This window comes from Cryptomeria japonica, chromosome 1 (assembly GCF_030272615.1).
Source record: "Cryptomeria japonica chromosome 1, Sugi_1.0, whole genome shotgun sequence".
In the NCBI taxonomy this organism is placed as follows: Eukaryota; Viridiplantae; Streptophyta; class Pinopsida; order Cupressales; family Cupressaceae; genus Cryptomeria; species Cryptomeria japonica.
In genome coordinates this window covers 206,127,202-206,145,967 of record NC_081405.1, presented here as the reverse complement: position 1 = coordinate 206,145,967, position 18,766 = coordinate 206,127,202, and the positions used below count along the sequence as shown (strand labels likewise).

At 33.8% G+C, this 18,766-nt stretch overlaps 2 protein-coding genes across 2 annotated transcripts; both read left to right on the top strand.

Annotated features, from left to right (window-relative positions):
• The first annotated feature begins 10,868 nt into the window (after positions 1-10,868).
• On the top strand, positions 10,869-11,324 carry LOC131054182 (chaperone protein dnaJ 20, chloroplastic-like). Its single transcript, XM_057988645.1, has one exon. The coding sequence runs from the start codon at positions 10,869-10,871 to the stop codon at positions 11,322-11,324; it is 456 nt and encodes a 151-aa protein (XP_057844628.1).
• Positions 11,325-15,740: 4,416 nt separating this feature from the next.
• Positions 15,741-16,298, top strand: LOC131054181 (chaperone protein dnaJ 20, chloroplastic-like). Its single transcript, XM_057988644.2, has one exon. It carries the CDS (start codon positions 15,741-15,743, stop codon positions 16,296-16,298), a length of 558 nt encoding a protein of 185 aa, XP_057844627.1.
• The last annotated feature ends 2,468 nt before the right edge of the window (positions 16,299-18,766 follow it).

Genomic DNA, 18,766 nt, shown 5'->3' with positions numbered 1-18,766 from the left:
CAATTATGAGATTGAGTTCACCAATGGTCTCCAAGTTATCTGCACTATTGGTTTGAGCTTGGATCCTTTCTTTGTAAGAGCTTCTTGTACCCACTTTACCTATTTCATCAGGTCTTAAATATTTCAATGTTTGTTGGACTTGTTTTGCCCACTTATGAGAAGACTTTGGTTGCACAAAATATGTGACCATTTCATTACTAGATGTTGTATTAGTGGTTAATGGTTCAGAGAGTTCAAGCTCATCATGATGGGTTTCTTCTTGGTCATTGATTGATGGAGCAGCATGAATTAGATCACTTGGAGATATAGATTTTATATATGTGGAATCTCACAAGAGTTTTCTATCCAAGGAGAAAAAATTGTGATTGTATATAGTTGTTTGAATTTACATTCATCATTTTTCAGCAATGTTGGAGGTTTCAACAAATACAACATCATATGTAATAAAGAAAGTTTTGTTGACTTCATCATACAACCTATATGCTTTGGAAGATTCTGAATAACCAAGAAAAATACACTTAATATTGTGATGCTGCAACTTACTTCTTTTGTCCTTGGGAATTAAAGAATAGCAAGTGGAACCAAAAATGCAAAGATGTTGAACAAAAGGAGGATATCCAAACCACACTTCATATAGAATAGATTGGTGTAATGCAGATGATGGAGATCTATTACAAAGATAAACTGCAGTTCTTGCTGCTTCAGCCCAAAAATATAATTTGATTCCTTTAAAATATAACACTGCACGAACCATATTCATGATAGTTCTATTCATTCGTTCAACAACACCATTTTGTTTAGGAGTACCTGGAACAGTAAGATGATGTTGGATCCCATTTTGATGTAGATAATCCTAAAAAACTAGAGAAGTAAATTCTCCACCATTATCTATTTGAAGAGTACCAATTTGAGATTGAGCTTGTTTTTCAATCATAACACGAAACCTTTAAAAATTTCAAAAGCTTCTAATTTTTGCTGCAAAAAATAAATCTAAGTCATGCAACTGTAATTATCAATAAAAAACATGAAATACTTAGATCCTCCCACAGAATTTACTGGTAAAGGCCCACATAAATTAGAATGAATAAGCTACAATTTTCTTTGTGCTCTCCAAGTGGAGCGAGTTAAAGAATTTCTATGTTGCTTGGCAAGAATACATGCTTCACATTTTTCAATTGTTTTAGGTAAAATAGGCAAGCCATCAACACCATTCTTTTGTAGGATATGAATGTTATCATAACCGATATTCCCAAGTCTTGCATGCCATAAAAGAACAAGAGATAGACTACCTTCTTCAGTAAGATATGCAAAATTTTTAGAAAAAGAAGAAGTGCCATTTAGTTCTAATAATCTCCCATCCTCACATCCAGTGAATAGAACTTGATTATTTGATTGTTTTCTAACAACAACTTGTCCATCTTTTAACAAAATAGAGTAGCCTAGTTGTCAAATCAATACTAGTGATAACGAATTACGTTGGAATTGAGGAAAAACCAATACATCATGAAGCACAAAGTCTGGAAGATTAGGCAACTTAAATCGAATAGTTCCTTTTCCAATAGGTTTGAGACTTGATTTATCAGCTAAATAAATTGGACCACATGCACTTTCATGAAATTCCTCAAAGTAATCACGTCGAAATGTCATATGTTGTGTGGCTCTAGTATCTAAGATCCAATAATCATACCATGAGGAATTAGATGCAAAGTCAGAAACAAAAAGCACATATTGATCACCATCCATATCACAAGCAAATTGGGCTGCTCCTGGAATTTTATCATCTGAATATTTATCATCATTATAAACTTTTGTTTTATCTTTTTGCTTAAAAGTATTTTCTTTATAACTTTCTATCTTATCCCATCACAGCTTGCATTCATGTGCTTCATGACTTCCTTTTCTACCACATCTTTTACAATATAAATGTTGCCTATCATTTTGATTATCATTTTTCCTCCATTGACCTCTACATTTGCCTCTATCATTATAACCTCCTCTTGAAGAGCTCTTATTTAGAGGTTTTTCTTGGTGAGAAAAACAAACATTTTCATTAGTATTATCTACTTTTCTTCCAAAATATTTTTCATGTTCAACCAAGTTTTCAACCAATAAATCAAAAGTAATGGTTTTCAATTGGTTACTTGCTTGAAGGGACTCTAGATAAGTAGAATATGTTGGAAGGAGTGCCTTAATAAAAGTAGTGAGATAAATATCAACTTTCCCACCAGTAGCATTAACATCTTGTTTTATGGCTCTAATTTTTTAAGCCAAACTCATAACATTAAAATTTATTTAATTCAAGATTGAACAACTTTAATTGTAACTGAATAAATTCTAATTCTGAATGAGAATCAAATAAATTTTTTAACTTGTCAAGGGCTTCCCAAGCAAATTTGCATCCTTGTATATGACGATATACATCTCCATTAACTGAAGCTCTTATCGAAGCCAAGGCTTTTGAATTTTATAATTCCAAATTTCTTTTTCTTTAACATTTGTTGGTTCTATAGGTTGGGTATCTCCATCACATATTTTATACCATAAATCATTAAAAATTAATGTATTTTCCACTTTTCTATGCCATTCCAACCAAGTATCTTTTCTGGTTAATATTTCTCCAATCAATGAAATGATAGACTGCATTGTAAATTGAAAATAAATGTATATAGAATTTGTACAGTTTGCAAATTTATAGGATTGCTCAAAATCTCTTGCCAAACTTTACCAAATATAACAAGATATAAGATTCTTGTAAAAATAAATAAATTAATTTCACCTGAATCAATTTTTGTTTTCATATTTTGATTCTGTAGAAAGCTGCAATCTTCAGATGCTTCACATAAAAATATACTCCAAACTCCAAAGCTCTAATACCACTGATAGCCCAAGCAGAAAATAAGAATTTGGAATCTCTGTTAGCAGATAGAAAAAAAATGGAAAGAATGACAATCTGAATATAATTTGTATTCTCGTAAAAACTGTGTTCATCAAAATAAAATAAACAAGCAGATATAAAGAGGAGGCAAAAACAGTTGTAAACTGTTATACAAAACCATCAGAACATAAATAACTAATAAAATAAACTAATGAAAAATCAATCTAAATAAAACTAAACCCCTCATGAGATATTAACATATAGAATCTATGGATTTGACTTAAAAACCAAAATTTTAAAATGCAAATGGAAATGTTGGACATGGATTTGATATACACCCATGACTCGATTCATTATGTTTTATTATTTAAACACATTTAATTATCATCCATTAATCATTTTATTTATAAGAAGTATTATGGAACATTTTGTTTTGAAGTTTTAGAAGGAATTAAAATATTATATTAGAATCAACATTTAGATCTCATGAATGTTTTTTTATTGTCTACTAATCTTTATTGTGACTATAAAGCTAGTTTAATCAACGGGGTTGACATGCAAGAACCTAACTTTTATATTTTGATATCATAAGTTTTTAATATTCATCAAAGAGTAGGCAATCCAATGAATTGGATGGTATAAATATACACTATGCCATATTAGGTTTGTTACTTATAAAATGGATATATATGATGTACAATTGATTCATTGCTCAAAATTAATTATAATTCTAACTAGAACTTTAGGTAGTCATTATATCTACATTACTTTTTGTACACTAAGTGAATGTAATCTATTTTATGTCAATTTTTAATTTCATCATTAATCCAATGAATTGGATAGTATAAGTCTACACTATGCCAAATTATGTTTATTGTCCATAAAATAGATATATATGGTGAAGAATTGATTCATTGATAAAAAAAAAATTATAATTCTATATAGAATTTTAAATAGTCATCATAACTAAATTTCTTTTTGTACATCAAATAAATGGTTATTTTTTTAAACTTGTAAGAAAAGAGTAGTTTTAAATGTTAGAAATGAAGTTTCCTTAATAGAAATAGGGAAAAAATGAGAGAAGACTAAAGAAATTATAGAATTAAATGCAATTTTTCATACAAATAGAAAGGATGTTTGACAGTCAATAAAGAATTCACCACTTCAATAGTACAATGTTCACCATAAAAGACATGAATTTTTTATAGTAAATACTAATTCATCATGACAAATAAAATAGTGAACTTGTTATTTACAAAGGAAAAACTTAATTTTTACCTAAAATTAGGATATAGACACTTAGACAAGGACAAAAGGTAATTAAAATGACACACGAGGAGTGCTAAGAGGTTAGCATGGTGGTTTTACCTTAGAGGTGTCAATTCACTCGGATATATGCATTATATTTCATGCCATATAAGGTCATGAGCTAGATTGATGAATCATAATTAGACTTGACATCTAAGCCTATCTAGTTGGGAACATATGCATTGCCTCCTTGGGAAAGTAATTTTATACTATGCAATGGATGCCATTTCTTGAAATGTGGCATACGGACTCAATTATTACCTTTGGCTAGATGCTTCATATCTAGTGCTTCAAAAATAAATTAAAGATTTAGAACATGGCTCTTCCCGCCCGCCCCTGCTTGACCATTAATCTACAGATCCTACCTGGCTCTGATGTACCCTCGACTGCTGATTCCCACCCTTCCTCCTTGCATTGGGGTTGTTGGTGACCTAATCGGTAGTGATTCCCACATGATGTCTATTGCTGGTTCGGTTGCCTTGTGCGATGCTATCCGAGTGGACTCTACTCGCTCTGATGTTGTCATTCCTAGTGGGGACTTGCCCTTGGTGGTGGGGGTCGTGGATGGTTCATGCACTACCCCATCCATGGATTTCCTTCTCGGGGGAGTCGCTAGTGTTGACTCTCTAGGTGATGTTTCTCAGCCAGTTGCTACTAATGTAGTGGGTGCTAAGGTCCAACCTGAACCTTGTTTTATTGGTAGGCACAACTTTGCTCATGTGGCTAGATCTATTGCCCTGTCCTCTAAGAGGGGTCGTCCTCTTCCTTGTGTCAAATCCTCTCTTATGGTGGTTTGTGGACAGGATGTGGTGGAAAACATTGGGTTCTACCAACACTATGATTTAGTGTGTAGATTCTTTGGGCTCTAGCCTTCACTATCAAACCTCCACTGCTGGGTGAGTGACTCTTGGAGGCCTTTGGTGGCTCAAAATATTGAGCTTTTTCCTTGTGCTAAAGGCTTTTTCATTTCTTCTTTTACATCTTCAACTAATTGAGATTTGGTTTTGGGAAAGTTGTGGGCTTGGGGAGTGCACTCCCTCTTTGTTAAGCCCTGGACTACTTCTTTTAACCCTCTCACTGAACCGCTTAATGTGTTTCTAGTTTGGGTTCGCCTTCCAAATATCCCTCTTCATTTTTTGGATCATTCTTACTATGAGGCTAATGGTAACTCTATTGGCCATTTATTAAAGTTTGATGTTGCTATGTATTCATTGGACCGCACTACCTTTGCTTGTATCTTAGTTGATATTGACATCTCCTCGCCTCTCTCGGGAGATGTGCTTTTCATGGTTGGGGATCGGCCTTGGACACAACTGTTGGATTTTGAGGGCCTCCCCTTTCATTGTCAGAAATGTTTTTCTATGGGTCACCTTGCTTTAGACTGCTCTATTTCATGCTACAAAGGTGCTGCTACTTGGTGGAAAGATTCTACTGTTGATCACTTGACCATCCATGTTGCTGACCTTGATTTAAATGGCTCCTCTCATTGGGATGAGGTGTCTCTTACTGTTGTTGTTGATGTAGTTGATTCTATAATGACTCTTCCTACCTTGGTAGATTCAACTCTCATCACCTCTGACTTGTAGCTCCGTTCTACACCTATTGGTTCTGCTCCTAATTTTATTCCTCAGCAATAGTCTATTATTTTTCTCCAACAACCCCCTATTGTTCTGCAATAGTCAGTTGTTGTCCTGCAACCATACTTTGTTGTCTCTATTGATGGTTTCCAAGCAGGGTCCTTACCGCTTGATCATTCACTTGATGGTCCCAATGATAGTATCGCCTGGACTATAATTTGTTGCAGGCAGAAGGGGAAGTCATCCCCACCCCCCCAAACCCCTCCTTGTCATGGCTTGGGTGTCCCTTCCCCTCCTTGAGGTTTGGGTTGTTGAAGGATAGACAACTTTTCTCTTTCTCTTGTCTTATCTTGTTTGTTCGGGGCTTGCTCCCATGTTAGATGTTTTGATTTTTGGTTGTTGTTAATATGGTATTGATAGTCTTTGACTATGTTAAAGGGTTAGTGCCCAAGTTAACATTGCTTTAAAAAAAAAAACATTATGATAATAAAAAATATAATCAAACTAAATAGACAATATTATTCACCATTGGTATAGAGTTACAAATACCACCTAGGCGTATGCTTCCCCACATTTAATCAACCCCTCCAAAATAAAAAATTAACATAAATCAAGTGCATTTCATATAATGATTAACACAAATATCTTGCAAAATTACGGTTAAAAAGGTATACGATTTATATGGTGATGCGAGACAAATTACTATTATGTGCCTTCTAAGGGTAAGGTCTCATGGACGGGGGCTTCCTAAAAAAATTTAGTGGGTGTTGCCGAGAATTTTTAGGAATATTTTAAATCTGGTGGTCCCATGAATTTAGTATGTAGATTAACTTAAAAGTTTAAGCTCTAGAATTTAAGGAAGCAAGTGGTCTCATAGGCATAAGAGGTAACAATGAAATAAATAAACTTCATTTTCCCTCTAAAATTTTATTTTGGCAAGAATCTAAACTTTTAGATTTAAGTAGATGTTTTCACTTTCTTCGTCAACTTCAACACACAAGCCTCCACTATTGATGTTATTCTATAATACATGTACATGTCCACCTCTCTAAAAAATGTATTCTTTTGAATTGGTATTATCTTTCCCTTTCCTATGTTGCTTTAATAAATCTGAATTCAATCTACCTTTTCCTCTAGAAATCTGCCTTGGAGTATTTTTGAATCCCTATGTTCAATGTCTTCCTTTTTCTCTAGATTTTGTTTTCAATGGAACTAGATTATTTCATTTGCTTCTCCTTTTCCTTAAGAGAATTCAATGCACACTATTTTGACCATCTTTTTGGATGGTGTATACATTCTTTCTACCATCATTAATGGCCTAATTGTCAAATTGTCATGGCCTTCCCAACAACACATGACAAGAACTCATAGGCATTACATCACACCAAAATTCATCTTTATAAGGTCCAATTTGAAAGTGAATCATATACTTCTCACTCCTGGTCATCTCATGTTCCTTTTTTAAATAAGCACCTTCGTACAGATTAGGATGCTTACACCTTTTCAAAACTAGATTTTCTACCATCTCTTTTGAAACTAGTTTATTTGTACTACCACTATCTATTTAGTCGCATAATTAATTGGATGACTGAGCAAGCTACAATCACTATTTCTACTATAAAGATAAGTTATATGACAACCACTCATGTCTACAAGGGAAATATAGCTTTAGAGGCTATGTTTAAGATGTTGAGCTAAGTTAGGGAGCCATATAAATTAAATATGATTGTTAAAGTATCATCAACTTGGAAAATAACCTAACTCTGTGTGAATAGAGATATTGATATTTAGTATTATTTTGTATGTGACATAGTGGAGGATAAGAGTGTTATCTTAGAGAAAGTGAATACCTTTCATGAATGTTATGTATATCTTTGACAAAGCTAGTGAATACAAATCTTATTTTAGATAGGATAGTGAGGCTATGTGAATTTCTACCTCTAATAGATAGTTCATCAATTATTGGCATTTCTAATTTTCTTTTCCTAGGCAAATAAAAAGTGAGAGAATGTTGTGATTAGGTGTCATATATTTTGTGAATCATGATGTATTATTTATTATGCCCTTGTAGAAAAAGGGTGTCTAACCTGAGGTGACACTTGATTCCATGTGTAGTTTATATTATGATGTGTTTAGCAATGTGTAATGTTATGTAAGAAATGTAGGAGATTTGGTGGTGGTATTGTAGATTTATGATTTTACAAGGGTTTATGCTATAAAAAATATTTCTCGACGGAATTGGTGTGACAAATGAGTGGATTCTTTAATTGTATTGTAACAACAATATTGTTGGTGATTAAATAATTCATTGATGATCTTGTTGTTACTGTTTTTTTTAAGAGTCATTTTAGCATAAATCAGTATCATCTCTATTCTATGTAATTGTTGTTTCTTTTATATTTTTTTATCTTTCTAGAATTATTAGATTTCAGTTTTTATTATATAACTTTCCTCTCAAGATTAATATTTAAATTTTTATTTTATTTAACGTCTTTTCATAAAATAAATATAATGATAATTATAACAAATGTTTAGACAAAACAAATGTATCAAAACATATGTTTATTAAAAAGAAGAACTAAATATACGAGAATACATATAGACTATGGAAGGCTAAACTAATAGACCTATGTAATAAATTATTAATGTTTAGTATTTTGAACCTCTAAAAGTGAAAAATAGCTTATAAACTTGTAATCACTGAAGGGTGCAGATTTTGAATTCACTAAAGGGTGCAGATTTTTGAGTTATATAAGCATGTAATCCTTCTTGCTTCTGTGGGTAGTAGTCGGCTTTCCTTCTATTAAGTTGGGGTAGTAATATTTGTGTCGTTATCTTCATCACCAACAATATGGCCAATCTATCATTTCATACTCATTCCATACCAGATTTTCAGTCATGCAGCCATCTCCTTTCTTCAAAACCCACTAGTTATTCATTAAGGAGGACAAAGCTGCAAAGGGCAAAGCTTCCCATCAGGGCTCTGAACAATACATTGGAGGAGGTCTCTTCGCCTAACATGACATTGTATGATGTATTGTCTGTGTCTCAGAGCGTGGAATTGGATGAGTTGAAGAAAGCTTATAGAGAGAAGGTCAGAGTTTACCATCCAGATGTTTGCCCACATGCTGAAAGAGAAAAATCCAGCAAGATGTTTCTTCAGGTGCAGGAAGCCTATGAGACTCTGTCTGATGAACTCTGATCCGATGCTCCGGGCTGACTATGATTTTAACCTGCATTTCAATCCCCAAATAATGTTGTTGAACAAGAGGAGTGGGAGTGTGAGGGATTTTGCCAAGCAGCAATGGGCGGAACAGCTTCAAAGGCTTAATAGGGGAAGAATGCACGTTGAGAGGAACAGTTGGGGAGGAAGAATGCGCAGAAACCAGACAGTGGTCCAAGTCTCCACTTAAGCAGTGGTAGCCCATGCCCATGCCAATGAACTTCAATATATTACTTAACATATGGACTTGTGGTTTTACTGTCTCAGTATGCCCCAAATTTATATGTTATATTTGTAGACTTGATCAAGAATGAACTTCTAAGTTTGATCCAGAAGTTCATCTGTACACAATCACACGTACGAGCTCTGAATATTTTGATTTGAACATCTAGAAGGAATGAAAGTGTTACATTAGAATTAACATTTAGATCTCGTGAATGTTTGCTTATTGTCTATTAATGTTTGTTGTGATTATAAAGTTAGTTTAATCAAGGGTTTGACATACAAGAATCTAACTTATGTTTAGACAATTTCTTCGAAGTATTTAAAATATCATCACTTTTTAATATTAATGAGAGAGCAGTCAATCTAATAAATTAGAGAGTATAAGTCTACACTATGTCAAATTAGGTTTATTGTTCATAAAATAATTTCTATATAATTTATATTGAATTTGAAATAGTCATCATATCTATATTGTTTTTTGTACATTAAGTAAATGAAATATATTTTAAATCGATTTTTAATTCCATCATTATTCCAAAAACATTGAATCCTTATTTCTATATATTTAATTTCTTAATATAATGTCAACTAAGACAATTATCATATCTAACAATAATTAATTTATTTTTTATTAATTTGTCTCTAAATATATAAATTTATTTTAATACTCAAAATTAAAATTTCTTATGCATTCTACTAAGTAAGAAATAATATGAAATATTATTCCTAAAGATTATATCTATTAAACGTTGTATTAATTTAAATAAAAATAAAATAAAAAATAAAAAATGTGAAAATATATATATATTGTATAATAATAGATTAAGGCTAAAGATATGGACCATGTAATATTATTATTAATGTTTGGTATTTTGAACCTCACAAAATTGATGCAGTCGGCTTAATCGAGGGGGAAAAACTGCGAATTTCAGATTTATTGAAGGGGCTGTGAGTTAACAACAAATAATCATCAAATATTACTATCAAATTTGGATGCATATGAAATTCTATGGCTTGACTTAGTGTGATATTTCCGGAAACCCGATTTTTCTGGAGTCGTCCTCTTTCATTTGGTGACTTCACTTACGAGAACAAATTTAAATATGGTATCAGCAGCTATATAAGATGTAATATGATTATATCAATACATTGACTGCAAAACTAACGTACATGACTTGTCGAAAACAACAAAGAAAATTGTCCACGGGATCTCAAATACCTTGCTAATCGCTCTCATATTTATATGTTGAAGATCCTCAAGTTTCTTGAATATATCGATCTAATTGGAACTGCGGAAAAGACGACAAATTATATAAACTATGTACGAGAATGTCCTAATGTTAATGAACGTATAGTCTACATTGCCATTAACGAATATTCAAGTTTTTGGACTGAGATGAAGATTTGAATTGAGATTACAGTGAAAATGCCATTTTTCAGTTGCAGATTTAGGAGTTATATAAGCATGTAACCTTCTTGCTTGTGTGGGCAGTAGTTGGCTTTTCCTCAATTAAGTTGGACTGGTAATATTTGGTTGGTTATCTTCATCACCAACAATATGGCCAAGCTATCATTTCATACTCATTCCTTACCAGATGTTCCCTCATTCAATCATCCCCTCTCTTCAAAACCCACTAGTTATTCATTAAGGAGGGCAAAGATGCAAAGGGCACAGCTTACCATCAGGGCTCTCAACAATACATTGGAGGGGGTCTCTTCACCCGCCATAACTTTGTATGATGTGTTGTCTGTGTCTCAGAGCGTGGAATTGAATGAATTGAAGAAAGCTTATAGAGAGAAGGTTAGGGTTTACCATCCAGATGTTTGCCCACCTGCTGAAAGAGAGGAATCCAGTAAGATGTTTCTCCAGGTGCAGGAAGCCTATGAGACACTGTCTGATCCCATGCTCAGGGCTGACTATGATTTTAACCTGCATTTCAATCCCCAAATAATGTTGTTGAACAAGAGGAATGGGAGTGTGAGGGATGGTTCCGCCAAGCAGCAATGGGCGGAACAACTTCAAAGGCTTAATAGAGGCATGGACATGAGCATGGAGAGGGAAAGTTGGGGAGGAAGAATGCGCAGAAACCAAAAAGTTGCCCGAAACTCAAAGTAAATATGAGGTGTGTTGATCGATGGCGCCCTTCGATTCCCATCTTCCATGAATTTTACTTCATGGGATGTAATACAGTGGCACTTGTACGGGTGTAATGACTAGGTCCATAGAGAATTATTATATAAATTAATATGTTGAGGAAGTATATTTTTTTATTGTTCATATAATTTTATTGTATGACTTTTAAATACATATAATTTTGTCCACAACATTTAAAAAATATATTTTTATAACATATTTGTTTCTTTTTTATAATTTTGTCTACAACATTTAAAAAATATATTCATATTATATATTTGTTTCATTCTTATAAATTGAAATAAGAAGTTACTGGATTTTTATGTATGGTTGGCTATGAAAAGGTACAAATTGTAAGATTTCTTTTTCTTTTTGATGTAAAGACCTAGTTTTAAGGGACCAAAAACTGCAAAAACAATGAAGAAAAATGTAGAAAATATTCCCCAAAAAGAGCTGCAAGGAAATGAGCATAGGACTCTAGAAGCAAACAAAAAGCCATGACAATTGACCTCCACCCATAGCCTCTAAATAATTTTTAATCAGTCCCATCACATCAAAGTGTAAATCCTTCTCTCAAAGCTTAATCTATGAACAAGTTCTAGCTCCCATAATCAATCCCTCATGCAACCCAGTCAACAATTGCGTTGCCAACTCTACCTTTATGTGTAAACCTCACTTGATCCAAAGCTTCACACAAACTCTTCATAGCCTCAATGACCACATTGATCCTCCTATCATGGATAAGTCGTTTGTTCAATGCTACTATCACAATCTTTGAGTCCCCATTCTATCCACAATTTCTTTCACCCCTTCTCTATAGCAATCATCAAAGATATGTTACCAAACACAAGAAACATGATATATATATGTATGAAATTGATATATAGGTGAGGTAATATATAATGGTAACTTGGGAAAAAACCCAGTTGCAATAATAAATGAATATCAAACTTTATTGTATTATTTAATTTTATTGTGTGACATTGGTCAAAATTTACCTTAGAGATCAAGATATCAAAGTATTTATGCTTCCCTAATCTATCTCATTTCTAGTTTTAACATGTCCATTTTTATATTAGTTAATTTATCTCAATATATTTATCATACTTGAATTAAAATAGTGAGAACTTATTGATCAATTTATTGCTAATAGTGCTAGTATGCTTGGGTACTTAATGCATGGTATTGTTTGCATAAGACTAGACATCTACAAAATAGCGAGAACTTATTGATCAAGTTTACATGGTCAATCTTTGTTTCAAGCATATGGTAGAATTATAGTTTTTAAATACTCATGAGGAAATATTGAATATTATATTTTCTAGTCTGGGGGGATATTATAAAGTGCTTATAGCCAAGGAGAAATGATATCATAGAAAAATTGTAGCATTCATACTAAAAATCATTTGCAACATAGTAGTGTTGGTGGAACTTGCAACGATGTCAACTTAAGGGCTTGTAGCACTTAATTGAGATTCTTGGATTTGTAGAAAGTTTGAGCAAGAAATGTTTGCAATAGGATGTTGACTAGTATTTGTATTTTGCCTATCCAATGGTTTAATCAATTAGATAATTTACCAAGTTATGGCCACTCTTTCCATAATATATGCAAAGTATATGACAAATACCCATACCTATAAGGAGGCAATCTAACATTAAATATTATGTTCAAATTTTGGGCTATGATAGGGATCTATTAGGATTAATTGTGATAGTCAAAGTACTTTAAACTTGACAAAGATTCCAACTTTTCACATGTGAATGGGGCATATTGATATTTAGTATCAATTTATTCATGACATAGTGGAGGAGGAGAGAGTAATTTTAGAGAAGTTGAATACTTTGTATGAATGTTGTAAATATTTGACAAATCTAGTGAAAAAACTCTAAGTTTAGATAGGGTAGTAAAGCTAAGTGCATTTCTACCTCTAGCAAGTAGTTCATTGATTGTTGGTATTTCTCTTTTACTCTTGCAAGGTATGTAATAAGAGAGAGAACGTTGGGATTAGGTGTCATATATTTTGCAAATCCTAATGTATTGATTATAATGCACTCGTTGAAAAAGGGTTTCTTACTTGAGGTGACACTTGATGCCATGTGAAATTTGTATTATGACATGTGTAGAAATATCTAATGTTATGTAATAAATTTGGAAAATATTATAGAATTTTGATTTGGCAAGGGGTTATATTCTATCATAATTTCTCTAGATAGATTTGGTATAACAAAGAAATAGTTTCCCTAAATGTATTGTAACCACAATATTATTGATTGGTAATAATACATTGATTCTCTTTTGTTGTAATATTTTTGAAAGAATTTTCTTATGTTTTTTATTAGGATAAAACAGGTTTTGAAGGGCCTCGAAACCCTTACAGTCAGAAAATTACCACCAAAATATAGACTAGATTGCCCGATAGCAAACCACATGTTTTAGAAAGGACTTGAAATCTTTTGGACTTACGGGTGTCCAGGTCCCAAAACTCAAAGGCTACAAAAAGCTTAAATAGAAAGACACGACAACCACAACACACCAAACACCAGCCAAAACTTAAGTGTAAAACATTACAAACTAGGCTGGCCGAAATAGGGGGTCTAAGTTAGCAAACAATAAACCTCAGAAAAAAGAGATCAAGGTTTTATCAAGCACCCTCATCCAATAAGAATGGTTTTCCTAGGCTCCCATAACCTGTAACAACATCTCCAAGCCACAACAAACAAATCCTAAACCCAACTAGAAACAAAAACTAGCCAAAATGGGCCCTTGAAAACTGCCAGCATCCAGTCTGTCGTTGAAAAGAACAAGAGACATAGGGTTTTTTCAGGCTCCCTCAACCTTGAGAGTGGATTTTATAAGGCTCCCACAACCTGAAGGAGTGGGTTTTACAAGGCTCCCACAACGTGTCAAGGCCCATAACGTAGCATCTCGTCCTCAAGGCACCTTCTTGGACAAAGGGTTTTAATAAGGCAACCAAAACGTCCTGGAAAGAAAACCAAGAGAGTTTTGACAAACTCCCTCAACTAGAAACAGAAACCCAGAACCCCACACCCAGCCACACAGAACTAGGTAGATAGGACAAGGTAGAGGAAGAAGAACCTCGAAGCCTCAACATAGCCCCTACTCAACGCACCCAAGAAGTCTTGATCCAAATTGAAATAGGTGACCAAAGAGAAAGTGCCCAAAACTCTGCAAAAGGGCAAACATCATAGAGCAGACACTTCCCAAGAGCCACAAAAAATCTGAGGTGGTGCAAGACACACCCACCTTAGTCTCCAAGCCATCATCTACATCCTCATCTGCCTCCTCTTCATCGTCTTCCTTGACAAAAACCCTAACCCCTGCATGCCTGCCACCACTCCCAATCATGTTCGCTTTCTTATGTTATGTCATTGTGTTATCTCTATTCTATGTGATTATTTTTGTATGTATATTTTATCTTACTAAAATTATCATAGTTTAATTTTTATTATGTTGTAAAGTTTACCTAGAAAAAAATTATTTAACTTTTATTTATAAAAGAATACTTAAATTAAACAAAAATATGGAAAAAGATGTATATAAAAATAAAATACATATCGAATATATTTAAATATATATAGATTAAGGCTAAGAAAATGAACCCTAAAAGTGAGAAATATCAAGGTAAACATCGACTAATGCTTACTCATTTTGTCTTGTATTGTGCTGATGCGGTTGGCTTAATCGTGGGGAACGAAACTGTAAAATGAACATTTCAGATTTATTGATGGGCTTGTGAGTTAACGCCAAATAAACCTAAAATATTACTAATTTTAGGTACCATCAAATTTGGATGGATCTGAAATTCTATTGCTTGACTTAGCGTGACATGACCAGAAACCGGATTTTTCTGCAGTCCTCCTATTTCATCTTCACCTTCACCTACGAAAGCAAATTCAAAATGGTATCAGCAGCTATGTAAGGTTGGATCTCATTACAGATGACTCCATTGATTATATAAACAAAGTTATAATCTGCTTATACTAATACATTGATTCCAAAACTAAGGGGCATGGCGTATCCAAAACAACAAAGAAAGTTGCCCATGTGGTCTCCGATTCCTTGCTAATGGTTGTCCTATTTATACGGACAAGATCCTTAAATTTCTATAATATATAAACCCAAGAGGAACAGCTCAGGAAAAGACGATAAATCAAAATAAACCATGTATAAAAATGTCATAAAAAAGATTCAATTATTTGTATGAGATGAATTCAATCGAGATTACAGTCAAAATGCGATCTTTGAAATCACCAAAGGGTGCATATTTATAAGCTATATAAGCAAGTAATCCTTGTTGCTTCTATGGGAAGTACTTGGCTTTCGTCCAATTAAACTAGGTTAGTAACATTTGAGCGGTTATCTCCATCACAAACAATATGGCGAGCCTATCATTTCATACTCACTCCTTACCAGATGTTCACTCATGCAACCATTCCCTCTCTGCAAAACTCACTACTTATTCATTAAGGAGGACAAAGTTGCAAAGGGCACAGCTTCCCATCAGGGCTCTTAACAATACATTGGAGGTGGTCTCTTCATCTGCCATGACATTGTATGATGTATTGTCTGTGTCTCAGAGCGTGGAACTGGATGAATTGAAGAAAGCTTATAGAGAGAAGGTTAGGGTTTACCATCCAGATGTTTGCCCACCTGGTGAAAGAGAGGAATCCAGAAAGATGTTTCTTCAGGTGCAGGAAGCCTATGAGACTCTCTCTGATCCAATGCTCAGGGCTGACTATGATTTTAACCTGCATTTCAATCCCCAAATAATGTTGTTGAATAAGAGGAATGGGAGTGTGAGGGATTTTGCCAAGCAGCAATGGGCAGAACAACTTCAAAGGCTTAATAGAGGAAGAATGCACGTTGAGAGGAACAGCTGGGGAGGAAGAATGCGCCATTTCAGAAACCAAACAGTGGCCCAAGTCCCCACTTAAACAACCACTTTGTTAACCACAATGCATATTATACATAGCGGCAGCCCATGCCCATGCTGATTTACTTCAATAGATTAGTTAACAAATGAACTTGTGGTTCCACTGTTTCCGTACGCCTCAATTTTGTATGGTGTAATTTTAGACTTGACCAAGAATTAAGTTCTGAATGTCATTCAAAAGTTTATCTCTAACAATCAAACATATTTAGGAGACAGAAGAAGCATTCTGGTGCAGAAATTAGTACAAATTCCCTTTTACACGGTTACCTTATGGTTGGAGAGTGTCTGCAACCCTTTAATTCATCTCTCTTCATGGATTTTGGACTTGTAAAAGCAATGTTGCCAAGTGCATATTTTGAATAAAAAATGGCAGAAACAAAATTATTGTGTTCAAATGTTTTCCACGGTCAAGTGGTTTCTCTTCAGCTTTTCCGGAACACTTGTGACATTAAATCATTAAATTTTTATTTGCCATTAAAAAGAAAAAGAATATAGCAGCTAAATATTAAAATAATGAGAACTTGTAGTTTTATATATCTTATTAGTGTTAAGATATTATAATATCATTGTAAGGGCGAAGTTAGTATTTTAGGTGAATTTTCATTTCTTTGGTTTTATTTTGAGAGAACATCTTTTTTTTTCACAAAAGGGATAAAATTTTATTTTAAATGCAAAGAGAATTATATAACAAAAAGGGTCAAAAGATCAATGAAGAAGAATTACACATTCTTGTCTTCAATAACTAATTGCTCCAACATTCAAGAAAAATCAAGAGACAAATGTTCCCTATCCTCAAAATTCCAACTTTGTATCTGATCGGATGCCTATTTGGCCAAACAATTAGCTACTCTATTCTACTCCCAAGGAAGATCAATGAAGAAGAACTACACATTCTTGTCTTCAATAACTAATTGCTCCAACATTCAAGAAAAATCAAGAGACAAATGTTCCCTATCCTCAAAATTCCAACTTTGTATCCGATCGGATGCCTTGGCCAAACAATTAGCTACTCTATTATACTCCCAAGGAATATGAGAAAATGCAATAGATTCTAAAGACTTGTTCAATCTCAAAATCTGTCAAATAGCCAAAGCTAAGTGTCAATTAATATCATTCAATCGCTTCCCATTCAACATATTCACCATCACCTATGAATCAGACACAAATAACCTTTTGTTATCCAAGAGCACAACCTCTCTCTATAGCATACAAGATGGTGAGAATCTCCATGTAGTTATTTGTATGAAATCCTTTATAAATAGAAAAGATAAACTGAACATCCCTAGACCTATCACAACTGATTCCCCTAACACCAACATGGACATGATGTCCCCTAGAAAAGCCATCAGTACTTATAATAAAAAATCCTTGATGAAGAGGAAGCTGACAACCCACATGATCAATCTTTTGCATAGAATGTCTGCATATCACCCTCTTAGCTTGCTTACAACATGTACCAACTATTTGAATAGAAAAGTTGAACCTTCAAAAAATATCTATATCATTATGATCCACTACAATGGAAAGATCACACTTGGCTAAGGCAATCTCTTGAAGTGTATGAACAATTCTCCCCCACAATTGTTGAACACCCATTTTTGCATCATGAAATATTCATCAATTTCATTCCAATCAAATATGTCAGAGAATGAAAGTAGCCCCAAGAATCCAAGCTACCTATAGAAAAGTGGTCTTAACTAGAGGCTGACCCAAATGGTCCCAAAACTCCACCAATGAGGAGGCATGCTGATAAGCCTAATTTTGGACTCCCTAATGGAGATGTCAAATCTCCTAATAGAAAGAACACTGAAAGAAAAGATGAGGGATACATTCCACACTATTACATCACAAGACATAAATAGAAGGCCCCTAGAAGCCATGCTTGTGTAGATTATCCCAAGTAAGACATCTATTATGAATCACCAATCATGTGAAAAAAATGCATTTGGGCCAAGAAAATTTGTTCCATGCCTATTTCCACCATGGAACTCCTACACTCCCAAACATTTGTTAATCAAACTCCAAGTACCCTAAAGCCATGGAGTAATTACCTGTGAAGTATTGACCCCATGCCAAGATGTCTTGTCCTACAAGTTAAATGTACTCCCTACTAGCAAGAATTTGAGCTAACTCTTTATGATCTCTCTCTCTATCTCTCCAAGTGGCCATTCATGGGGAGCTTTCCATCTACAAACATCAACTTATCCCAAGTGCTGAATAGTCTTATAGTGAGCCACCTTACTCCATACAACTGCAACAAAATTATCACAAGGGTACTATAAGTTTGGATACCTTGAAAGTATTGGAGGGTGTCCATCCCAATTATCAAACCAAGAAAGGGCTTTGGGGCCCTTATTAGAAATCCAAAAAAGCCCCTGATTAATGAGATTCACCCCTATCTTCAAAATATGCCAAAACCTTGATATATAGAGTAGCATATTTTTTGCTGATTTTTTTTTTCTTCAATTT